Source organism: Megascapheus bottae, chromosome 28 (assembly GCF_031878675.1).
Source record: "Megascapheus bottae isolate mThoBot1 chromosome 28, mThoBot2.hap1, whole genome shotgun sequence".
Lineage (NCBI taxonomy): Eukaryota > Metazoa > Chordata > Mammalia > Rodentia > Geomyidae > Megascapheus > Megascapheus bottae.
In genome coordinates this window covers 13,279,296-13,300,898 of record NC_143536.1, presented here as the reverse complement: position 1 = coordinate 13,300,898, position 21,603 = coordinate 13,279,296, and the positions used below count along the sequence as shown (strand labels likewise).

At 52.1% G+C, this 21,603-nt stretch overlaps 2 protein-coding genes across 2 annotated transcripts; one reads left to right on the top strand and one right to left on the bottom strand.

Moving 5' to 3' along the window:
- Window positions 1–1,995: 1,995 nt before the first annotated feature.
- Window positions 1,996–8,883, top strand: Pla2g3 (phospholipase A2 group III). Its single transcript, XM_090320118.1, has 7 exons — window positions 1,996–2,509; window positions 3,941–4,073; window positions 4,311–4,445; window positions 4,899–5,185; window positions 6,547–6,676; window positions 6,786–6,902; window positions 7,818–8,883. The coding sequence occupies exons 1-7, from the start codon at window positions 1,996–1,998 to the stop codon at window positions 7,993–7,995; spliced, it is 1,494 nt and encodes a 497-aa protein (XP_090176244.1). The 3' UTR covers window positions 7,996–8,883.
- Window positions 8,884–9,124: 241 nt separating this feature from the next.
- Inpp5j (inositol polyphosphate-5-phosphatase J) lies at window positions 9,125–21,130 on the bottom strand. The gene is made up of 13 exons (XM_090320486.1): window positions 20,948–21,130; window positions 17,991–19,252; window positions 17,598–17,711; window positions 17,359–17,467; window positions 16,994–17,110; window positions 16,571–16,746; window positions 16,130–16,241; window positions 15,869–15,978; window positions 15,275–15,458; window positions 10,463–10,600; window positions 10,254–10,331; window positions 10,030–10,134; window positions 9,125–9,923 (listed from the first exon to the last, which is right to left on the bottom strand). Exons 1-13 carry the CDS (start codon window positions 21,059–21,061, stop codon window positions 9,405–9,407), a joined length of 3,138 nt encoding a protein of 1,045 aa, XP_090176612.1. The 5' UTR covers window positions 21,062–21,130; the 3' UTR covers window positions 9,125–9,404.
- Between the last annotated feature and the right edge of the window lie 473 nt (window positions 21,131–21,603).

Here is a 21,603-nt window from a genome sequence, read left to right as displayed (position 1 = left end):
ACACCCTTCCTGGAGGCCTGAGCAGGCCCCAGCCTGCCTTTCAGACTGGAAAACATTTTAGGTACCAACCCCACTGTGGCACTCACTGCACAGAAGGGGAAACGGAGGCCCAAATAGAAGGATGGGACAAGCCCCAAATTCCACAGCCCAACAGTGGCCCACAGATCCTGTCCTGATTGAGCTGGCAGAAACTGGGCATATGGTGGCTCAGAAACTGTGGGATCTGTCTGACATTGGTGGCTCCTGCTGGTATACCTACCTTCTACCCAGGGTAAGAAAGTTGGTAAGACTCTTGAGTTCAATGTACCACCAAAAACCTGGAAGTGTAGCTGTGGCTCAAATGGTAGAATGCCAGACTTGAGTGATAAAGTTAAGAGATACTTCACAGGCCCTGAATTTAAGCCCCAGTATTGGCACCAAAAAGGGAAAGAAAATTAAAAGGGAAAGCAAGGAAGGAAAGAAGGAAGGAAAGAAACCTTATGGCTTGCTTTCCCTTGTCCAGGATGTCCTGAGGCTTTAGTGACAGTACTTTTGGATGTTAGGCCCTTTGCTAAGAGTCTTACCCAACATCCTATGAGATAAATTACAATGATTATGTTCATTAAACACACCAGGAAATCAAGGCTCAGGGAAGCTGGTTTCTATATCTAACATCACAGTGTACCAGGACCCAAGACAGATCTGTCTGACCATCAGAGGTGAGCTCCTGCTATATCTCCCAGCCTCCCTGGTGGGGGGGGGAGAGAATGGGCAGAGGAGTGGGTCTCAGATAGAAGAAGAAGAAGAAGAAGAAGAAGAAGAAGAAGAAGAAGAAGAAGAAGAAGAAGAAGAAGAAGAAGAAGAAATAATAGAGGTGGCCAGTTTCTGTGGTGGGAGAAAGTTCTAGAATGATGGAGTTTCCCTCCCGCCCCTCCCCCCCAGTTTGTACTTGAGTTTCAACTAGGGGTCTCAAGCTTGGCAACCACTTTACCACTTGAGCCATACCTCAATCCTTTTATTGCTTTTCAGGTAGGGTGTGTGGGTGTAAGAGAGAGGGACAGAGGGAGAGAGAGAGGGGGAAGAGAGAGAGAGTCCAATTACTGGGTCTTGAACTCAGAGACAAGGTGCAGTACCCTCATTTCCTTTGCTCCAGACTAGAGCTCTACCACTTGAGCCACAGCTCCACTTTTGGATTTTGGGCAGTTCATTGGAGATCAGCCTTCCTTGTCTAGGCTGGCTTGGAACCACAGTCCTCTTGGATCTCCATCTCCTGAGTAGCCAGGGTGATGGTGAGCCGGCAGTGGCCAGCCTAGGTTATTTTCAACTTCTGCTCCAGCCGTGTGCCCTGATCGTCCACATAGGGAGGGTTAATGCTGGAGTCCTGGGGTGTGCGTCCTCCAGCCGAGCCTTCCTAAGAACCAGGACTAGGAAAAAGCAGAGGCTGGCCTGGGGACAGGTACCTCATTTCCCAGAAGCCTTGGGAACTCCCAGGTGGGTTGCCCTGGCGCCCCCGCCCTGGCCTCCTTCACCCCACCCTGGGCTTTCTGCCAAAGGGGATGGAGGTAAGTGTGGCCTGTGTCACCACAGGTTCAGGCGGCCTCCGAGCTCCTGAATCTTCTTCCCATCTAAGGAGACACAGACTCCCCCTCTGCCAGCCTCTTCCAGGTTTTCAGAGCTCTGGGCTCCCCCAGACCATCCCCCGCCCTCCCTCCCCATTCCAGGCAGGGCGGGCCGCAGGTGACTTGCCTGGGCTGGGAAGGGCCGAGCGAGCGAAGGCGTGGGCTTGGCAAGTGCACTTCTCAGCCAATCAGCAGCCTGCCCGGCGCATTCCTCAGCCAATCAGCAGCCTGCCCGGCCGGTGGATTCGGTTACAAGCCTACGATCACCCCACACTCCAGTCTCCGGCCTCCTCTGCCTGCAGCTCCATCCATTGGCCCGGCTTCTGCTGGCTGCTGCTGCCTCGCGGGAGAAGCGCATCCTGGGGGCTTGGTCTGGCCAGGCTGGCCTAGGGGCAGAATGGGGGTTCTGGGAGTACTGCTAGGGGTGCTGGGCTTCCCAGGGGTACTTCCCGGGGGTTCTTTTACCATCCCCTGGGACAGTACCTTCTGCCACTTGGCCAGGCCCATCCCTGGCAGCCTCCTGGGTTCCTTGAGCTTCCTGAGCAAGGATGCCCAAGGCTTGGCCCTGATCAGAGCCCAGTGGGATGACCACGGAAGACTGCAGGTATGTAACCAGCTGCGTGAGCCAGAACTCATTGCCACCTTTGAGACTCTATGTGCCCATGAGCCCACGCGGGGCTCTTTCATCCACACCCCTGGACCTGAGCTACAGAGAGCCCTGACCACCCTTGAGAGCCAGTGGGCAGCCTGTAAAGGACTCCGGGAAAGCCCAGCAGGGCTCAGGGAGAAGCGGGAAGCAGAGAAGAAGGGAACATTTGGCAGAGGGCGCCTGCGAAGGAAAAGAGGCTGGACAGTGCCTGGCACACTGTGGTGTGGAGTTGGGGACTCTGCCACCAACACCTCGGAGCTGGGTGAGCCCTGGGGATGTGGGTTGGGTGTCTAATGGAGGAGACACAGGCTTTAGCCCCAGTTCCCTTTCTCCCAGGCTGTGTCCTTAGGGGAGTGACTTAGCCACTCTGAACCTCCATTTCCTTGTCTGTAAAACGGGATGACCACGAGTGTCACCATGGGACTCTTACATGGAAGCATGAATTAGAAAGGTCTTACTCAACTGTGTGCTAATGCCTGCAATCCTAGCTACTCAGGAGGCTGAGATCTGAGGATCATGGTTTGAAGCTAACTCAGGCAGGAATGTCCCTAAGACTCTCAACTCCAATAAACTGGACAGAAAACACCAGAAATGGTGCTGTGGCTCAAGTCGTAGCACAAAGAAACTCAGGGACAACACCTAGGCCCTGAGTTCAAACCCCGGGGTTGGCAAAAAGAAATAAAGAAAGAAAGAAGGGAGGGGGTTCATTATTCACCTATGGTAGATCCAGAGTCTGCTGATCTGAGAAGCCAGTACCTAAGAGAAGTAGATACCAAGATAAAAAGGTCTAGGTTCAAATCTCAAGTCAGCTTATTCAAGCTGAAGAAGTCACTTCCCTTTGCCGCAGGATCTCACTATGTAGCCTGGGGATGGCCTCAAATTCATGATTCTTCCAAGTGCTGGGATTACAGGCTTCTTCACTTGTAAAATGGAGGTGACTCTGCTCTTTGCAGGGCTCCATGAGTTTGAAATAGGAAGTGCCAGGCACGTGGGAAATGCCTAGTAATTGTTATTGTTTGGATCTTGATGGATTGCTGTTTGTCTACATGGAGGGTGGGGAAGAGAACCTGGCACTTGAGACAGGTTGACATCTTAGCCATCCAATGTCTCATTGTGCTAATAAGGTTGCACCCTTGGCATTCATCCTTCCAGTATCCACATGATCATAGCTTTGTAGTTTTATTTAGGGTGTGAGCATGAGAAGCCTGGGGATAGTTTCCCCAAGGAAATCATTTTCCTATGTTCATGGTGGTGGGGAGGCGCTGTGTGGCACTGAGAACTGCCCAGAAGGCATTGCAAACTTTGTACCTTTTTTTGTTGTTGTTGTTGTTTGTTTGTTTGTTTTGCTAGTCCTGGGGCTTGAACTCAGGGCCTCAGCACTGTCCTTGGACTTTTTCAAGTCTAGAGCTCTCCCACTTGAGCCACAGCACCACTCCCAGCTTTTTTCTATGTACATGGTACCAAGGAATTGAACCCAGGTCTTCATGCATGCTAAGCAAGCACTCTACCAATAGGCCAAACTCCTGACCCCAAACTTTGTAAGCCTTGAAACTATGAGGGTTTCACAGGAAAATGACTAGGGGAGGGGGCACATGAGGACTGGGTTGAGAATCCCTCTGATGCCAGATGGGTTTCGCTGCTAGATGGTGCCCAGTTCACTGCTGAGCCCCTATTCTATCCCCTTCCCATGCAGGGATCTTCCGTGGCCCAGACTTCTGCTGCCGCGAACATGACCGCTGCCCACATACCATCTCACCCCTGCAGTACAACTATGGCATCCGGAACTTCCGCTTCCATACTATCTCCCACTGTGACTGCGATGCCAGGTTGGTGGCAGGCAGAGAGGGCCTGGGGCTCAAGGACAGGGTCAGAGTTTACCCAGTTTCCAGATATAGACTAGAATTCCAAGGAAAACACCAAGATCCCAGCCAGTGAGGACCCCATCATGCTAATGGGTAAAACTTGTGGTGAATTCAAACCAACTGGGCTGGGTGGCAGGATGGGCTGCAGGAAGAAGCAGAGGCTGTCTGTGATTCAGTGACCTGAATGCCAACTCTGGGCAGGTTCCAGCAGTGCCTGAGGAACCATAGCGACTCCATCTCCGACATCATGGGTGTGGCCTTCTTCAATGTGCTGGAGATTCCCTGCTTTGTGCTGAAGGAGCAGGAGGCATGCGTGGCGTGGTACTGGTGGGGCGGGTATGTGGCTGTTTCCCCAACTTCTATTCCTAGCCATTTGGCAGTTGAGGCCCCAAGCCTTGAGAAGATTGGGGAATAGAGGAGGGAGCCATGCTGTCCATTTGTCTGTCCTTTCTGTCAGGTTCACCCTTTCTTTTTTTACTTCTGGCTTTTGTGCTGGTTAATTGGAGATCAGAGTCTTTGAGACTTTCCTGCCTGGGCTGGTTTTGAACTTGGATCCCTAGATCTCAACCTCCAGAGTATCTAATATTACAGATGTGAGCCACTTGGGGCTCAGCATGCTCATATTCTTAGGGTGTGGCCCAGGGTGCAGTCTCTTCTTGAATGCCTCCTCACAACCCAATAGGATGGTGGATGGAAGTGGCAGAGAGTTGGTTTCCATGGCAACGACCCTGAGGGCTTCTGGGAGCAGGGATTCTGTATCAATCATCACCTCCAACTGTCACCTTCTAGGTGTAAGACCTATGGCTCCATGCCTCTTGCCCAGCTCCAGCCTAGGACTCCTTATAATGCCTCCTGGAACTCCCCAGACACTTTGTTGACCCCCAGCCCCCAGAGCTCAGCCCCCAGCAAACTGAGAAGGAACCAACATCTTTGGAAAAGATGGACACATCACACAAGGTCTGGGCAGCCCAGCACAGCCAACACCACAGTTCTTCAGGTTCCTGTGGCATCCAGGACTGGCATGACACTCACAGCCCAGCTGGCAGACTCCCATCCTGGCCTCCAAAGCCTTCGGGGTAAGCTCAGGGGTGTCCTTACCAGTATGCAAGGACTGGGGAGGGGCTGGGGAGTTTGGCCTAGTGGTAGAGTGCTTGCCTAGCATGCATGAAGACCCAGGTTTGATTCCTCAGTACCACATACATAGAAAAGCTGGAAGTGGTGCTGTGGCTCAAGTGGTGGAGCTCTAGCCTTGAGAAAGCCCAAGGATAGTGCTCAGGCCCTGAGTTTAAGCCTCAGGATTGGCATTAAAAAAAAAAAAGAGTGAGGAGGAAGGAGCTGCTTTTCCTGCTCCATGTGCCTAGCTAAGTACCTGTGGCTCACGCCTGTAATCCTAGCTTCTCAGGAGGCTGAGATCTGAGGATTATGGTTCAAAGCCAGCCCGGGCATTAAAGTCCATGAGACTCTTATCTCCAATTTACCGCTAGAAAACTAGAAGTGCTGCTGTGGCTCAAGGGCAGCTCAGGAACATTGACCAGGCCCAGAGTTCAAGCCCCATGACTGACCAAAAAAAAAAAGGTTGGAGGCGGAACAGAATGATTATGATTAGAACATTTATTTCTTAGTAGCAATGACCTGTGTATGATCCCTAGCACTTGAAAACAAAGTAAGGCATGATGATGCACTCTTGTAATTCCAGCAATTAGGGAGGTGAAAATGGGAAAATCTTGGACTAAGGCTAGCCAAAGCAAAGTATAAGACCCTGTCTGAAAACAAACAAACCAACAACAACAAAAAGACTAAAGCAGAAAAGGCTGAGGGCATGGCTCAAGTAGAAATAAATGTGAATCAAGAATGATGTATTTGGGCGGCTGGGAGAGTGACCTAGTGGTAGAGTTCTTCCCTAGCATGCATGAAGCTCTGGGTTCCAGTTTTTTGGTACCACACACATAGAAAAAGCCAGAAGTGGAGCTGTGGTGCAAGTGCTAGCCTTGGGCAAAAAAGAGGCTCAGGGTCAGTACCTAGACCCTAAGATCAACCACATGCAGGCACAGAGAGGTTGTTTCACCAGCTGGAGGTTACTCAGCACAGCAGGAAAGAGCCCTTCATGGCAGCTTCCTGGTTCCCATACTCTCAGTTTAACCCAGAGAGAGGAGCCCAAGACTGGCAGTCTAGGGTTTGAACTCAGGGCCTGGGTGCTTTTGTGCTCAGGGATAGCACTCTACTACTTGAGCCACAGCTCCACTTCCGCCTTTTTGGTGATTCACTGGAGATGAGAGTCTCACCCACTTTCCTGCTCCCATCTGTCTTTGAATCATGATCCTCAGTTCTCAGCCTCCTGAGTAGCTAGGGTTACAAGCATAAACCACCAAGGGTGGCAGACATCTTTGGGGCCTCCTGGTTTGACCAGGCTCCACCCACTACCTACCCCTGCCCCCAGATGCCCACCGGGCTTGTCGCAGCTTCCGGTACCTGGACCGCTGTGAGCATCAAATTAGGCCCCAGGAAACCAAGTTCCAGCTGCTCAACAGTGCCCGGGGTTCCCTCTTCTCCTGCAACTGCACACGCCGGTGAGGCCTGCTATGACCCATAGGGTGAGCTGTCTGGTGCCAGGCTCTGAAGGGGTTCTGAGCTGGTGAGATCCTGTCCCAGCCTGAGCCTTCCCTTCTCTGCCCTCAGTGTGGCACGCTTCCTGAGGCTGCATAGTCCACCTGTGGGTGCCAACGTGCTTTGGGAACTGCTGGGTACCACCTGCTTCAAGCTGGCCCTTCCAGTGGACTGTGATGAGGTCAAAGGGTAAGTGATAGAATCGGAAGTCAATGACTTTTCCCCAGGTTGGGTTGGGGCCAGAGAGCCTCTGAATGCCATTATTCCCTGCCCCCACCCCACCCCTCCTTCCAACCCATGCAGCTCCAGGCCCAGCTCTGTGTCATATATTTTATTTATTTTGGTACCAGTGCTAGGGCTTGGACTCAGGGCCTTGGGTTCTTGCATGGCTTTTCTGCTCAAGGCTAGTGCTCTGTAAGTTGAATCATGGCACCACTTCCTGCTTTTTTGAATGGTTTATTGGAGATATGAGTCTCATGGCCTTTCCTGTCCAGGCTGGAAGGAAATAACAGCTCTAAATAAAATAAAATTAATAAATAATTTTTTTTTAAAAAAAGCAAGCTAGGTACCTGTGGCTCATGCCTGTAATTCAGTTTGATTCAGAGTCTTTCACTTACTAAGTAGGTATTCTACTAGTTGAGTCATGCCCTCAGTCCTTTTTTGGTTTAGTTATTGTTTTGAGGTTTATTCCAGGCCAGCCTGGGACCACAATCACCATTTCACAGGGCTGAGATTACAGGTGCATTCCACCCTGCCAGGCTTGTTAGTTAAGATGGTTTACTTTTTGCCCAGGTTGGCCCTAAGTCTCACTCTTTCTGCTTTCTACCTCCCAAGTAGATGAAATGGCAGGCCTAAGTCCTTCCATCTGACTTGGACATTTAATCTCTCCAAACTAATCACTAATCATTCCCATTTCACAGAGGACTCAGGCTTCCTTAGCTGACTAGAGTAGCAAAACCCAGGGCTTCTAGTTACCAACTCAGCTTCATTTTACTCCTTCCCTTCTGCCTTGCTGGTGACACTGGCCTGAGCCTCTATGGGCATCAAATCCCTAATCTACAGAGTTAGATTCTTCTCAACCTGACCCCTGTTTTCTCCCCACAGCTGCTCCAGAGACCTTAAAGCCATCAAAGTGTCAGCTCGGCATCTGCAGCAGCTCCACTCCCAAAGCACAGACAAAGGACAGATGTGGCTTCCAGAGCTTGCAGGGACCCCCATGTCATTCTATAACCAATGTCTCCAGCTAATGGAGGCAGCCCAGGGCAGCAAAGGACAGCAATGATTCTAGCACTAGTGATCTCAGATCCAGCTGTTCTTCTGCACCAGCTTGGACCTTGCTCCAGGCCCTGGGATGTCTTGGCCTTCTCTCCCTGGGTTAGACTGAGACTGTGGGACCAGGAAGCTGCATGAAGGGACCTTTCCTCCTGTGCTGAGTACCTTGAGCTGGTGAAACAACTTCTCTGTGCCTGCATGTGGTTGATATTCAGGAAACTCACTTTGATGCAAGGACCTTCCCAGACAGATGGAATTGGGGGGAATGGGCAACTAACTGGAACATCATAAGGGGTATCTGTTGTATGACTCATACATGAGCCAAAACTATCCCTAAGAAAACCCCAGAATCTTGGCTATGACACTTAGGGCAGAGAGTCCATTGCCTGAATCTGAACCCAAGTTCGGGGGTAGGGAGCATAGGGGATACTGGAGGGGCCTCCTCAACACCCTTCTTTGCCCCAGCCATTGTTTCTTTATTTGTACTTGAACTCAGAGCCTGATGCTCTTTCTGGACTTTTTCACTCATGGCTGGCATTCTACCACTTGAGCCACACTTCCTGTCTGGCATTTGTGCTGGTTAATTGGAGAATAGAACCTTGTGGATGTTTCTATCCCAGCTGGCCTTGAATGGTGAGCCTCAGATTTCAGCCTCCTGAGTAGCCATGAGTCTAGACAAGAGCAACCAGGCAGGGACACCTTTCTTAATAACTGCTGTGGCTTCTTTTTTTCAGAACTGATACCTGAACTCAGGGTCTTGCCCTTGCCAGGCAAATGCTGTTCCATTGAGATAAATGTTCAAACTGGCTGAGGTTACCTTAACCAGGCCTGTACCATTGTTTTTACCTTAAAGCTAAGTTCAAACCTCCTCTATGCTCCTGGATAAAAGGATTGTCCCTCCTTACTCTGAGCCTTAGTTTTCTTCCTCTGAAAAAGGGGGTTGCAAATGTAACTATGAGCTACCTCATAGAGTTATTGAGGATAATTATATATATATATATATATATATATATATATATATATATATATATATACAGAGAGAGAGAGGAGAGAGAGGTGGGGGGGCTTGGCGCATAGTAAACTTTGATTCTTGATACCTCATCCACAGACTGCTAAGAAATCTGGAAGGATTCAGAAAGTGAAGCTGGAGAATTTAATTCCTAATGGATGACTTTCAAAATAGGAATATCTGCCAACGTCTCCCCCACCCATCCCAGATGGGGGCTCAGGCTGGGCTTTGCTGATTGTCACAGTCGTGGTGCCAGAACTGAGTTTTAAGGGACCCCCAGTTGGCCACTTCTGGCCAGGACAGAGTGGCAGGTGGGGATGAAGCTGGGGCAGCAGCAGGAGAGGCAGGCAGGTTTGTAGACAATCCAGGCAGAAGATGGCATAGCCTCTGGGCACCATTGCTCTCCACCCTCAGGGCCCCAGACCCCCTTCCTCTAGCCCATGCCGGCCTTGAGGGCTGGGAGACAGGCTATCAGAGTTAGGAGCCTCCCCATGGGGTCCCCAGGAACCACCACCACCACCACCACCACCCGGGTCTACAGACTCCAATCGCAAGGCTGGCAGCAGGCCCAGGCTTCGAGGAACAGCTGATGGGAAAGCCCAGGGGCCAGGCAGCCCTGAGGACCCTTCTTCACTGCTGCCCCGGCTGCCACTGCCATTGCCCCGATCCAGGGCCAGCCGGGGCAGCTGGCGACTCTGGGGTGAGGGGCTCCGGCTGGTACCGCGGCGTTCTCGTGATGAGGGCCGCAGGGCCAGGCTGGGGAAGCGGGCCAGGCCTGGGCTGCGGCTCCGATGGCGCTTGGACTTGCCCGGACTAGGGCTGCGAGACTTGGGTGCGAGTAATTCTAGCGTGCTGTCGTCCTCGCCCTCCGAGCTGGTGCCAGAGCTGTCTGTGCTGCTGCTGGCTGACTCTGAGGTAGGCAGTGAGATCTGGGGGGCCAGAATGGAGGAGAGTTGGGGGTACGCTGATCACCCTGCTCCCCAGCCTGGCCCCTGAGGCCTAGTGCAACCTGGTCTCCCAGTCAGGTTCCTGTACCTGGAAGGGTTCGGTGACACCGATGAGGATGCTGTGGTGGTGGCTGTAATAACCCAAGATGAAGTCACCATGGCCTTTGGGTAAGGAATCCTCACTGAAGGTCACCTGAGGCACAAAGGGACACAGGCCCAAGCTGGGGTCAGGTGGGCAGCCTCAAGACATCCCCCCCCCCCAAGTCCTGAGGTGCTGGGGGCTTCTTCTGGCCCTGCTCTCCCCGGAATCACCTGGTAGACGCTGCCATCCACATCTTCGTGTTTAGCCCAGACGTAGGCCACATAGTCCTTGCAATGCCGAAAACCCACCTGAAGTAAGAGCATGCAAGGCCTTGAGCCCCAAGGCCATCTATCCAATCAGATGTCACATCACACTGGGCACCAGATTCCACCAGGCCCCCTCCTCCCCTGAGAGAGCCCCCCAGCCCTGCCCCTCTCACCCTGTACAAGCCAATCCAGTCCCAGGAGCTGCGGGCAAAAACTGTTTCCACGCGGTACCTCACCACAGCTTGCTCTGGCCGCACCCACTCATCTGCCACTTCCAGTCGCACCAATGGCACATCATCCCTAAAGGCAAACTGCCCAGACAAGACAGGGTCAGAGGGTGACATTAGAGGGCATCCCATAGTATCCCATGCACCCAAGATTCTCAGCAAGAAGGCATGTGAGCCCATTTCACAGACTGGGAAACGGAGGCAAAACAGGTCTAGTAGCTGGATGCCAGTGGCTCACACCTGTAATCTGAGCTTCTCAGGAGGCTGAGATCTGAGGATGGCAGTTTGAAGCCAATCCAGGCAATAAAAACCCATAAGGCACTTTACACCAATGAACTACCAAAAAACAATAAGAAATGGAGCTGTGGCTCAAGTGATAAAGGAATAGTCTATCACCATCCAGTCCCTGAGTTTAAGCCCTCGGACTGGCATTAAAACAAAAAACAGGTCTAGGATAAATGACAAACTTGCTACTTCTCAGTCCAGGGTTCCTTCTATTTGATGCCTCTTGAATAAGGGAGTAGAATTTTTTTTTCTTTTTCTTTTTGTGTGCATGGACAGATTTTTTTTTGCCAGTCCTGGGGCTTGAACTCAGGGCCTGGGCTCTGTCTTTGAGCTTTCTCAAAGCTAGTGCTCTACCACTTTGAGCCACAGCATCACTTCCAGCTTTTTCTGTACATGTGGTACCAAGGAATTGAACTCAGGGCTTTGTAAATGCTTGACAAGAACTCTACCACTAGGCCATACTCCTGGCTCACTTTTGTTTTCTTTTTGTACAGGCATTTTGAACTCAGTTCTTCCCATTTGTGAGGTTAAGTAGGTGCTCTACTACTTGAAAAATACCTTCCAGCCCTTTATGCTTTCCCTTGTTTTTCAGATAGGATCTCACCTTTTTGCACAGGGCTGGCTTCAAACTATGATCCTCCTACCTCTGCCTCTTGAGGAGCTGGGATTACAGGCATGAATCACCAGGCCTGGCTCTGGAATTCAGCTTTTAAGTTATTAACCCTGGCTCTGTCATTGTCAAGTTATATAATAAGTCATATAATAGTAAGAGCCCCTAAGTTTACAAAGAGCCCCTTACGTAACCCTGGGGTTATTCTACTGGTTCACTGGACATCCCATAAACTTCCCCATCTATCAATAGGTACTGAAATAAATGATTTCCCTGTGGTCCTAGCAAAGAAACCATTCTAGGTGGGCGCCCAGAGGCCTCAGGCACTGTCACTAACTTTCTGTGTGACATCAGGCAAAGCCTTGACCATCCCAATATTTACTTTTCTCATCTGAAGCTTTTTAGTTGTTTTGTGCTGTGGCTAGTGCTTGAACTCAGAGCCTTGCACTCTGGCACTCTACCTTTGAGCATTTAAAACCTCCATGGTCCAGAATTTTGTGGTTTATTGGCGATAGAGTCTCAGTCTCTTCTTCCCAGGCTGGTCTCAAACTGTGATCCTCTGAATTTCAGACTCTTGATTAGAATGACACCCTGACTAGAATGACAGGTGTAAGCCACTAGGGCTTGACTATATAAAGTCTGATTAACAAGTAATCTGACACCAGCACATGAAGACAAATCATAACTGTGAATATGTGTGTCCTAGGACTAGCCAGGCCAAGTGTGTGTGTGTGTGTGTGTGTGTGTGTGTGTGTGTGTGTGTGTGTATATCCTGATTGGTGGTGTTTCTGGGCTGGCAGTCAGCCAAGTCCTTGGCCACCTGTGTCCATAGGGGAAAGGCCCTCAGGTGGTGCCAGCTCAGGCCTTTGTCTGCTCCCCTGTTGAGCTAGTTTCAAGTTTCCTTCCCTCAGCTTCTGTTCAGGCAAACTGTTCCAGAAGAAACCAGTACAGTCTCTCCCTGCCTCTAGGTTCTTAACAGAAGGGCTTCATGTGGAAATATCCTCCAAAGCCTTTAAAGGTCAAAACTGTTCAGCCCTATTCTGACTTTGTTACCTTGAACCAAGCAAGGCTTTTGTTCTTGGAACCTCGCTTTCTCTCACTGGTTAAAGCAGGAAAGAAAATGTGGGTATATCAGGGCCATCAAGGCATTCAAAGAAATGACATCTATATAGCTCCTTGCATGTAGTAAGTCTTTAGTAGATAGCCTTAATTTTCAATCCATCCTACGTTAGACTGCAGACTGTTGGGATTTTACGCTGCCACCTCCATGCCTGGCTCATAGGAACTTAAAAAAACAAGCTATCATTGTTAGAAGGGATCTATTGTAAATGTGTAGAAATGTAACAATGAAACCTCCTTCTGCAGAAGTAATAAGTCAGCCAAGCACCAGGTGCGTTATACATATAATCCTAGCTACTCAGGAGGCTGAGATCTGAGAATCAAGGTTCAGAGCCAGCTCAGGCAGACAAATCTGAATGACTCTTGTTTCCCAAACTAGCCAGCAAAAAAGCCAGAACAGAAAGCATGACTCAAGTGGTAGAGTAAAAGCACAGTACCCTGACTTCAAGTCCTAATAAGAGCAAAAAACAAAACTTTCACTTTTGTCTTCATTTTTCTTTTTGTGGCACTAGGAATTGAACCCAGGGCACATGCTAAGATCATATTCTACCACTGAGCTACCCCCAGTAGCCTTTTTATTTTACTGTAGTGTTGGGACTGTGGCTTGACTTTAGGGCCTGGGTGCTGTCCCTTAGGGTTTTTTGTTGTTGTTGTTCACAGCTGGTGCTCTACCACTTGAGCAATAGCTTTACTTCCTTTTTTTTTTTTTTTCAAGAACAGAGGCCTTAGCTGGGTGCTGGTAGTTCATGGCTGTAATCCTAGCTATTTAGGCAGTTAACATCCGAGGGTCAGGACTCAAAGTCAGCCTGGGCAGGAAAGTCCATGAGCCTTATCTCCAGTTAATCACCAAAAATACCTGGAAGCGAAGCTGTAGCTTAATGTGGTAGAGAACTAACCTTGAGAAATAAAGCTCAGATGGGGCCGGGAGTTTGGCTTAGTGATAGAGTGCTTGCCTAGCATGCACGAAAACCCAGGTTTGATTCCTTGGTACCACATACATAGAAAAGGCTGGAAATAGTGCTGTGGCTCAAGTGATAGAGCATTAGCCTTGAGGAAAGCCCAGGGACAGTGCTCAGGCCCTGAGTTCAAGCTCCAGGACTGGCAAAAAAAAGAAAGAGAGAGAGAGAGAGGGGGGGGGGAAATAAAGCTCAGGGATAGAGCCCAGGCCTTGAGTTCAAGCCCTCACTGTCAGCATCAAAATAAAATAATAAAATAAAGCGCTGATGGGGTTGAGGGCATATAGAAAAAAAAAAGAAAGGAAGGAAGGAAGGAAAGAAGAAAGAACAAAGGCCTGGGACAAGTCAAAAAGAACAGAGTGGAGAGGAGAAAAAAGTAATTCTCAAGAGGAAGTCTCGGAGGGTTAAAACATATCCAAGGACACAGGAAGCCAGGCCAGGCAGGTTTTCATTGCTAGCAGAAGATATTGGCTAGTGTCCCCCTGACGGACCACATGACAAAGCTGCCAGGCCAAGCATTCTCCAGTAGGCAGAGCTCTTATCAGATCCAGAGACTCAGAGAACCCAGAGGCTGGGTTTCAGGGTTGGGAAGATGGGAATCTACCCCGGTCCGCTTCTGTCACTGAGCTTTTGTGTAACTTGGAATCCACACCTACCTCCAAAGGAGCCCCAGATTCTCCCAGAGAAGAAAAGAGAGTGCTAGACTGACAGGGACTCTCACATCTGGTTCCTGCCAGTCTAAGGTGACCACTCACCTCCTTCCTTCCTTGATTTTTTTTTTTCTGGTTCTGGTGCTTGAACTCAGGGGCTGGGCTCTCTCCCCGAGTTTCCTTGTGATCTAGGCCAGTACTTCACTACTTGAGCCACTTCTGACTTTTTGAGTAGTTTATGGGAGAGAAGAGCCTCACTGGAGACTTTGCTGCTCAGGTTGACTTTGAACCTCTAGCCTCAGATCTCAGCCTCCTTAGTACCTAGGATTACAGACATGAGCCACCTGGAAAGATGATCACTTTTGACTTTGGCAACCAGGAACTTTGGTCCTAAATCTGAAGCTGAGCACTAGTGGCTCATGCCTTTTGTATAGTTTATAACTTTGCACATCACACACACACACACACACACACACACACACACGGATTGAAATTGGGACCATATACTTGTTAGACAAATGTTCTACCATTTGAGACATGAATGTATCCACCACCCTATCCCCACACCCCTCGTTTTTGCCTGCTCCCTAATTCTTCCTCATAAGAGCGGTGTGACCCTGAGACTCAGCATCCTCATATAAAAATAGACACACACACACACACACACACACACACACACATACACACACACACCCTGCTCTGTTATGACAAATGGATGCACCTAAGGACAGGACAAGTGCCAAAGACTGACTAGTGTGCAGATGGATGCTCAGCTGGCTCCAAAGACATTGTAACAGAAAGATAAAAATGAGCTGGTGGCTGGCACCTGTAATCCTACCTACTCAGAGATCAGAGAATCAGAGTTTGAAGCGAGTCTGGGCAGGAAAATATGTGAGATTCTTATTTCCAATTATCCACCAAAAAGCTATAGATGAGCTGTGGCTTACGTGGTAGACCACCACCAGCCACCAACCTTGAGCAAACAAGTTCAGGGATAGCACTCCGATCCTGAGTTCATGATCCAACATCAACATGGAGGGAGGGAGAGAGGAGAAAGGAAGGAAGGAAGGGAGAGAGGAAGAGAGAGAGAGAGAAAGAGAGAGAGAGAGAGAGGGCGGGGATGAGGTCAAGAACTCACTTGTAGGACAAACTGGGCAGCCACTGGCTTGTGGTCACTGACTGTATATTCCATGTGGCTCCTGTAGCTGTGCTGGGTCACCTGGAGCCGATGGCTCTCCCGTCCTGAGGGGCTGGGGCCTCCACCTGGAGCTTTGACCTTCCACAGGATACGATCTGTCCAAGCTGGCTTCCGCTTCTTGGCACTGCAGTGGGCAGTCATGGTCACAGCCTGAGTTTAAGGGACTTGGGAGAGGAGAGTTCAAGGCACAGGCCCAGCCTTGCCTCCTGCCCCTCTCCCCACAGTTTCTTTCCTAGAAGACCAAAGCCCATATCCCAGCTGGGCTCTGGTGATTCATGCCTTATCCTAGCTACTCAAGGAGGCTGAGATCTGAGGATCATGGTTCAAAGCCACATCATACAGGAAGATCTGTAAGGCTCTTATTACCAATTAACCACCAAAAAGCCAGAAGTGGAGCTATGGTTCAAGTGGTAGAAAATCAGCCTTGAGCAAAAAAAGTTCAAGGGCCATGCCCAGGCCCTAAGTTCAAGTCCCAGGACTGACACAAAACAAACAAACAAAAAGCCTGCACCCACACCTCATCCAGCTGCTTACCTGGTATCATATTTGTTGGTACCCACGTCAAACTTGAAGGTGGGAGCAAAGTTAAGGGGTCCCTCCTGGAAGCCTTTCAGGATGGGCCATGTATTCTTGGCCATGTTGAGCTGTGGGGTTCCAGAAGGGCAGAAATGGACAACAGCTTGGGCCTTCCAGCATCTGAAGGTCAGGTGTGTGTGGGGGGGCGGGGGTCAGGTGAGGGCAAGGTCCACGTGCATCCTGGGACATTCTCCATGAGCTTGGGGTAGGGACCCTTACCTGGTCCTTTTCCCAGAGCTGATGGAGCTGGTCACTGTCGATGGCGAATTTGACAAAGTGCAGGTCGTAGCTCTCAATGCGGAAGTTCAGGTCCCCAAACCAGAACACAAGACTGTTCACAGATGGGAGTGGGGGGGGGGGAGGTCCATGGAATAGAAGGGCTCAGTCTAGATCCTTCCTGGGCCCCAAGGCGAAGGCACTGGGGCTTCTGGAGATGCTGTGGATGGCTGGGCAGCACCAGACCCTCCAGCCAGCCAAGGAGCAGAGGGGAGTGGGGAGAGGGGGGTCTAGAGGAAATTAGGTGGGGATTCCCAGGAAGACCCTGCTCCTCAGCAAAGCTCCACCCCTCCCCATGGAAGTGCTGCCTTCCCCCCCCCCCCACCCCGTCCTTCCCCAGGTAGGTATCACTCATCCCTGCTATAGTCCCGGCCGGGTCCATACTCGTGATCCAGGATGCCGTGCGCTCCAGGGCCCTGGAACTGCTGAAGGCTAAGGATGGTTTGAAAGTTGTCCTTGCGCTGCTCGGCCTTGTCCATGTGGGCTGGCAGGTGACAGTTCAGGAAGCACAGCATGTGTCCAAAGGCCGCCAGGCGTATGCTCACTCCACCCTTATTACCCTAAGGGGCAGGAGGCGGGGGTTGGCAGGTCATGGGCGCGGCCTAGGGCAAGGAGGTGAGGCCAGAGGTGGGAGAGACTGGGGGTGGGGGCGGTGGATGAGGCTTGGACTGGTTGGGTCCTAGGGAAAGAGGCAGAACCCTGGGACAGGGCCCCGATGAAGGGGCGTGGCCTACATAAGTGGGTGTGGTCCAGAGCAGGGGCCAGGTGAGGTGGGAGGGGTGTGGGGGACCCCACTGCCATGCTCACCCAGTAGCCACCCAGACCAGTGCGAGTGCAGTCCGTCTGCACGTCCCTCAAGAAGGGCAGGTGGTAGTACTTTGCGAACAGCAGAAGGATAACACCCTGCATCCGGACTGTACTCACCTGCAGGAGGAGAGGGACAAGGTGTGGTGGGGAGGGGCGGGCTGGGACACGTCCCCCTCGCCCCATTCCCTCCCTCCCACCTCTGCCTCTCCCCCTGCCCTTTCAATTCCACTCCTTCCTCTTCTTAGTGCACAGACATCCCCACGAGGAATCAAGGCAGGTGCTGGACAGAAATCCACAGGGGTCCCTGCTTGTCCAAAGGTTGGAGGGTTTTTTTTTGGGGGGGGGGTGGGAGGGAGGTGCATTACCAGCACGAAGTTGAAGGGCCCCAGAGCATCCATGAAGAGCTCACTCCACTGGTCAGTGAAAAGAGCATCCTTGAGACGCTTGTTGATCATGGAGTTGACTTCCTGCAATCTGGGGAAGTGAGGGAGAGGTGGCCATCGGATGGGAGGGGCATTTTAGAAGCCCCTGCCACCTGGGTGCGGGTCCAGGAGGCCCAAGGGTCTCAGGAAAGGATTTCCTCTCCCCCCCTTTTGCCCCTCACCCTATGGCGATCATATCTGCACCATCACTGTTATCGCCACCACCCAGGTGGAGGAGAGAGGTGACGTCGTCGGGGGGCATGGCAGTCCCCACATTCCACGTAATCACAGTGATCCTGGGGAGGCAGAGGCACAGGGCGGTTGGCTGCTGAGCTCTCTTGCCCACAGTGGGCCCCGCACCCCTGTTATCAGACTCTCCCTGGGGAAACAAATACAGGAAAGAGCCGTCCCTTAGAAAGGGATGCTGTCTTTTAAAAAGTCCCACTGGGACCCCCACAGCCCTCCCAAGGAGAAAGCATTAAGAGGAAACCGGGAGAATGCATCATCACCCTCTAAAGAATGCCTAGCATGGAAGCATAAGCCCCAATGACTATCCTTGAGAAAGAACCCCTCACCGGAATCCGGGGTCGCTCTTGCAGGTAGGTTGAGCTGACCAAGAGGATGGTGCCGAGATGGGTGTAGGAGAGATGTTGATTGGGGCTTCTTGGGCCTGAGGCTTAGGACTCAGGCACCTGCTAGCCCCTGCAGTCTGGGTGCCAGGCCCTGAACCCTGGCTTCCAGACCCTGGACTCTGGGTACCAGACCCTGGACTCTGGGTGGCAGACTTTGGTCTCTGGGTGTCAGACCCTGCACCCTGGGTACTAGGCCTGGGGAGAGCCCCCTCAGGAGCTGGGGGAACACAGGCAGACCGGTTAGGGGAACGGCTTGGGGAGCGGCTGGGAGAACGGGGTGGCTTGGGCAGAGGTGGGGGCACAGTCTGGCCTGATGAGGTTCCTGGCCGAAAGGTAGGTGACAGAAGTCCAGGGGAGCGGGTGCCAGACTCTGGAAGGCTGGTACCCACCTCCAAGGGTAGGGTCTGGGGTGGGCGAGGCAGGACTGGATCTTCAGGGCTGTTACGGGAGGCCTCAGGCCGGGCTCGGAAGGATGGAGAAAACCGGGGGTCTGCGGAGGTTTGGATTAAGGCAGGGGAGCTGGTAGGACCAGATGCCTGAGCTGGAGGCTGGAGGCGCCCCTCGGAAGGAGGAACAGGTCTAGGGGCTGGGACATCCCTCTGTTTAGCAGGTGTCCATCCCACCAACGCTGGGGTTGATACTGCAGATGCTGGAGCCAGAGGCTGGTCCTGAGAAGGGGAGAGGACTGGACTGGGCACTGGGGAAGGACTGGAGGGGGATTGAAGAGGGTGCTCCTGAGAAGCCAAGGCCAGGCTTAGGCCCGAGGCTGCCAGTGCTGGCTTAGGACCCACGGAGGTGGGTGACAATGGCTTCTGGTCCCTGGAAGTTGGAGCCTGATTGGGTCTCAGAGGGCTTGGAGGCTGCCTTGGCATCGCTGAGGCCGATATTACAAGCTGACCCAGTGATGTGGGAGCTAAGACTGAAGCTGAAGTGGCTGGGGGAGGCTTGGGGCCCGCTGAAGCTGATACCACCAACTGGCCCACAGATGTAGGGGCCAGACTGCAGCTGCGAGGGGCAGGGGCTCTTTTCTGTCTCTCTGGAGTAGACAGTGGAGCCAGGATGGGCTGGGGAGATGCCAGAGCCAGCCTTGGCCCCTCAGAGGAAGGTGAAGCAGCTGTTTGAGGTCCCACGGGTGCTCGAGCCAGCCTGGGTTCTGAGGGTACCGGGGCTGTGTTCTTGGCTGGATGCTGAAAACTTGAGTCCACCTTGGAAAGGACAAGTCAATGAATGACTCAAAGTGTCCCTAACTGGAAGGTGGAACCTCAGCTTCCACTAACACACCATATCTAACTGAAGAAAAAAAAAGGGGGGGGCATATCTTTACCCAGGAAGTCCTCCCTATCCATCATCTCTCTCCAATTCATTTTGCTGCAGGTCACTTTCTCTTCGGGAAGAGAAAAGACACACAATTCTGGTCCCTCAAATTTGAAAACCTCTTTCACAGACAGAGAAATTAACTTTAAAAATGGCAGGCCTGGGAGGTCAGCCTAGGGGTAGAGTGCTTGCCTAGCATGCCCAAAGACCTGGGTTCGATTCCTCAGTACCACATCCACAGAAGTGGTACTGTGGCTCAAGTGGTAGAGCTCTAGCCTTAAGAAAGCCTAAGGACAGTGCCCAGGCACTGAGTTCAAGCCCCAGGACTGACAAAAATAAAAGGCAGAGTATGAGCCTGGACCTCTGATTTCCTGCCTACAATGGGCAGCTTCTCTGGGCAATCTCCAGTTTCTCCAGCATCTGGGCAAGCACTACTGAATGGACACCCAATGGGGCTCGGGACTCAGCCTGTCAACTCTTTATTCCCATCTCCATGGTGCCCAGACACACTCAGGTTCTTGCATAGGGCATCAGACCCCTCCCCCCCCCCAGTTCCTGAGCCCTCTCTGTCCCCCTCCATTCCCAAAACTCCAGGCAGAGGCAAGAACTGAGAACTGAGGCTGGCCCAGTTCCATGTGACTTCAAGTAAGCACTTCTCTGTCCTGGGCCTCAGTTTCCCTCTTGATAAAAGGAAGGATCCTTAGTCTCATTGCTGCTACATAGATGAGCCCAGCCTTTACAAGAGTTCCATGGAGCATGGAAGAATGAGTCTATTGTAGCAAGAATGGTTGATCCTGGTACATCTCTCAATGCCCAGACAGTGTCCTTGTAACCCCTCTGCCCTCTCCCCCATCTGTAAGGACAACAAGTGAGGCTTCTCCCTTAAGTCAGGCAAGGGGGGGGCAGCAGGATGCTTCAGAACCCACCAGCCATCCTGTCTTTCTGAGGGCCCTGGATAAAGCATCCTTTGCCACTGGGGACAGAAGAAGGTCTAAATTCACCCCCATCTCCGCCTCCAGAGACGCAATTCTGTGTCTGTTCCGTGTCCTTCTCGGTTCAGAGAACCTGGAACTCTGCCTCCACCTACTTCCCTTTGCACACTAACTCTATGAGTCCGCATTTGGGGCATCCTTCTTGGATGCAAGTGTCCCACTTTGTGTCCCCCCGCCCTTCCAGCCACCACACCACCTCCTAAGCACTCACAGCCTAAGACATCCCAGATGTCACACAGTTCCAGCTCTTCAGAAACAAGACCTTCCCCTCCCCTCATGTTTGCATTGGCTCAGAGAAGACAAGCAATCTGCCCAAGGTCACACAGCAAAGCTGGAGAATGGCTGAGTCTCCGAACACTCCATCCAAGGCTCTCCTATGCTTTTCTGGAGATGGCTGGCTCTTGTGTGTCTGTGGGCATTCTATCAGTGCCCTTCCACACCTCCCCGGGGGACTTCTTTGTCTAGCTCCTGCTTGGCACAGAGGAGTGCCAATCCCTTAGCCAGGGGCACCGGGGTGCCTGCAGTGTGTGTGGGGGTGTGAGACCAGAGATCAAGGGACTGGAGGACTAGATTTTTCGGGGGGGGGTCTCTTACCTTGGAGGGTGTCCTAGTTTGAGAAACCCCATGGAACACAGGTGAGAGACCCAGGCTAGGCTGGCTAGGCTGGGTCCCTAGCCTCCTGCTGTCCCCACTGCTCTGGTCCTCCATATCTGCAGACCCCGGCAGGCAGCCCGGCTCCCTTGGGCTCAGGCTCCAGCTCCTCAGCTCCCAGGAACCAGTGATGTCATCAGCCTGGTTCAACCTGCTGAGAATTTAAAGGCACAGGCGCCCACTTCCCAGAGTGGAGGTGGCCAGGACAAGGTGGGCTGCTCCCTTGGGGGCCTTTCATGCTGGGCTACCCAAGCCCCAATGGCCATGTGGAACACGGAGTGCCCATCTGCCCTGGCATAGGTCCCAAATGGAGGGGGGCCCTCTCTACCACCCCCTGTCTACATCCTCCAGCCAGTAGGCCTGGCCAGCCCTTTGCTCCAGGGAGGGGTATGGACACACCTACAGGTAAGGTGGAGACAAGCAGTTCAGAGACACCTGAGTCTCTGCCCCATCCCATCGCCTGTCTGACTCCAGGTCTTGCTGTGGGGGGCCCCCACCCTTGCCCCATTTTTCAGACTCAGTGTCACTCTCAACCCCCCTCCCTCCTCCCCCCTCCCCTTAGTTCTATTCTTCCTATTTCAGAACCAGACAGCCAGGCT

Excerpts from the sequence above, each read along its gene's own strand:
- Pla2g3 (XM_090320118.1), top strand. The coding sequence starts at position 1,996 with ATGGGGGTTCTGGGAGTACTGCTAGGGGTGCTGGGCTTCCCAGGGGTA. Across the intron at positions 2,510-3,940 it reads CACCAACACCTCGGAGCTGG|GGATCTTCCGTGGCCCAGAC; the intron begins GTGAGCCCTGGG and ends CTTCCCATGCAG. Across the intron at positions 6,677-6,785 it reads TCCTGCAACTGCACACGCCG|TGTGGCACGCTTCCTGAGGC; the intron begins GTGAGGCCTGCT and ends CTCTGCCCTCAG.
- Inpp5j (XM_090320486.1), bottom strand. The coding sequence starts at position 21,061 with ATGGAGGACCAGAGCAGTGGGGACAGCAGGAGGCTAGGGACCCAGCCT. Across the intron at positions 17,468-17,597 it reads GCAGATATGATCGCCATAGG|ATTGCAGGAAGTCAACTCCA; the intron begins GTGAGGGGCAAA and ends TCACTTCCCCAG. Across the intron at positions 10,135-10,253 it reads TGGATGGCAGCGTCTACCAG|GTGACCTTCAGTGAGGATTC; the intron begins GTGATTCCGGGG and ends TTTGTGCCTCAG.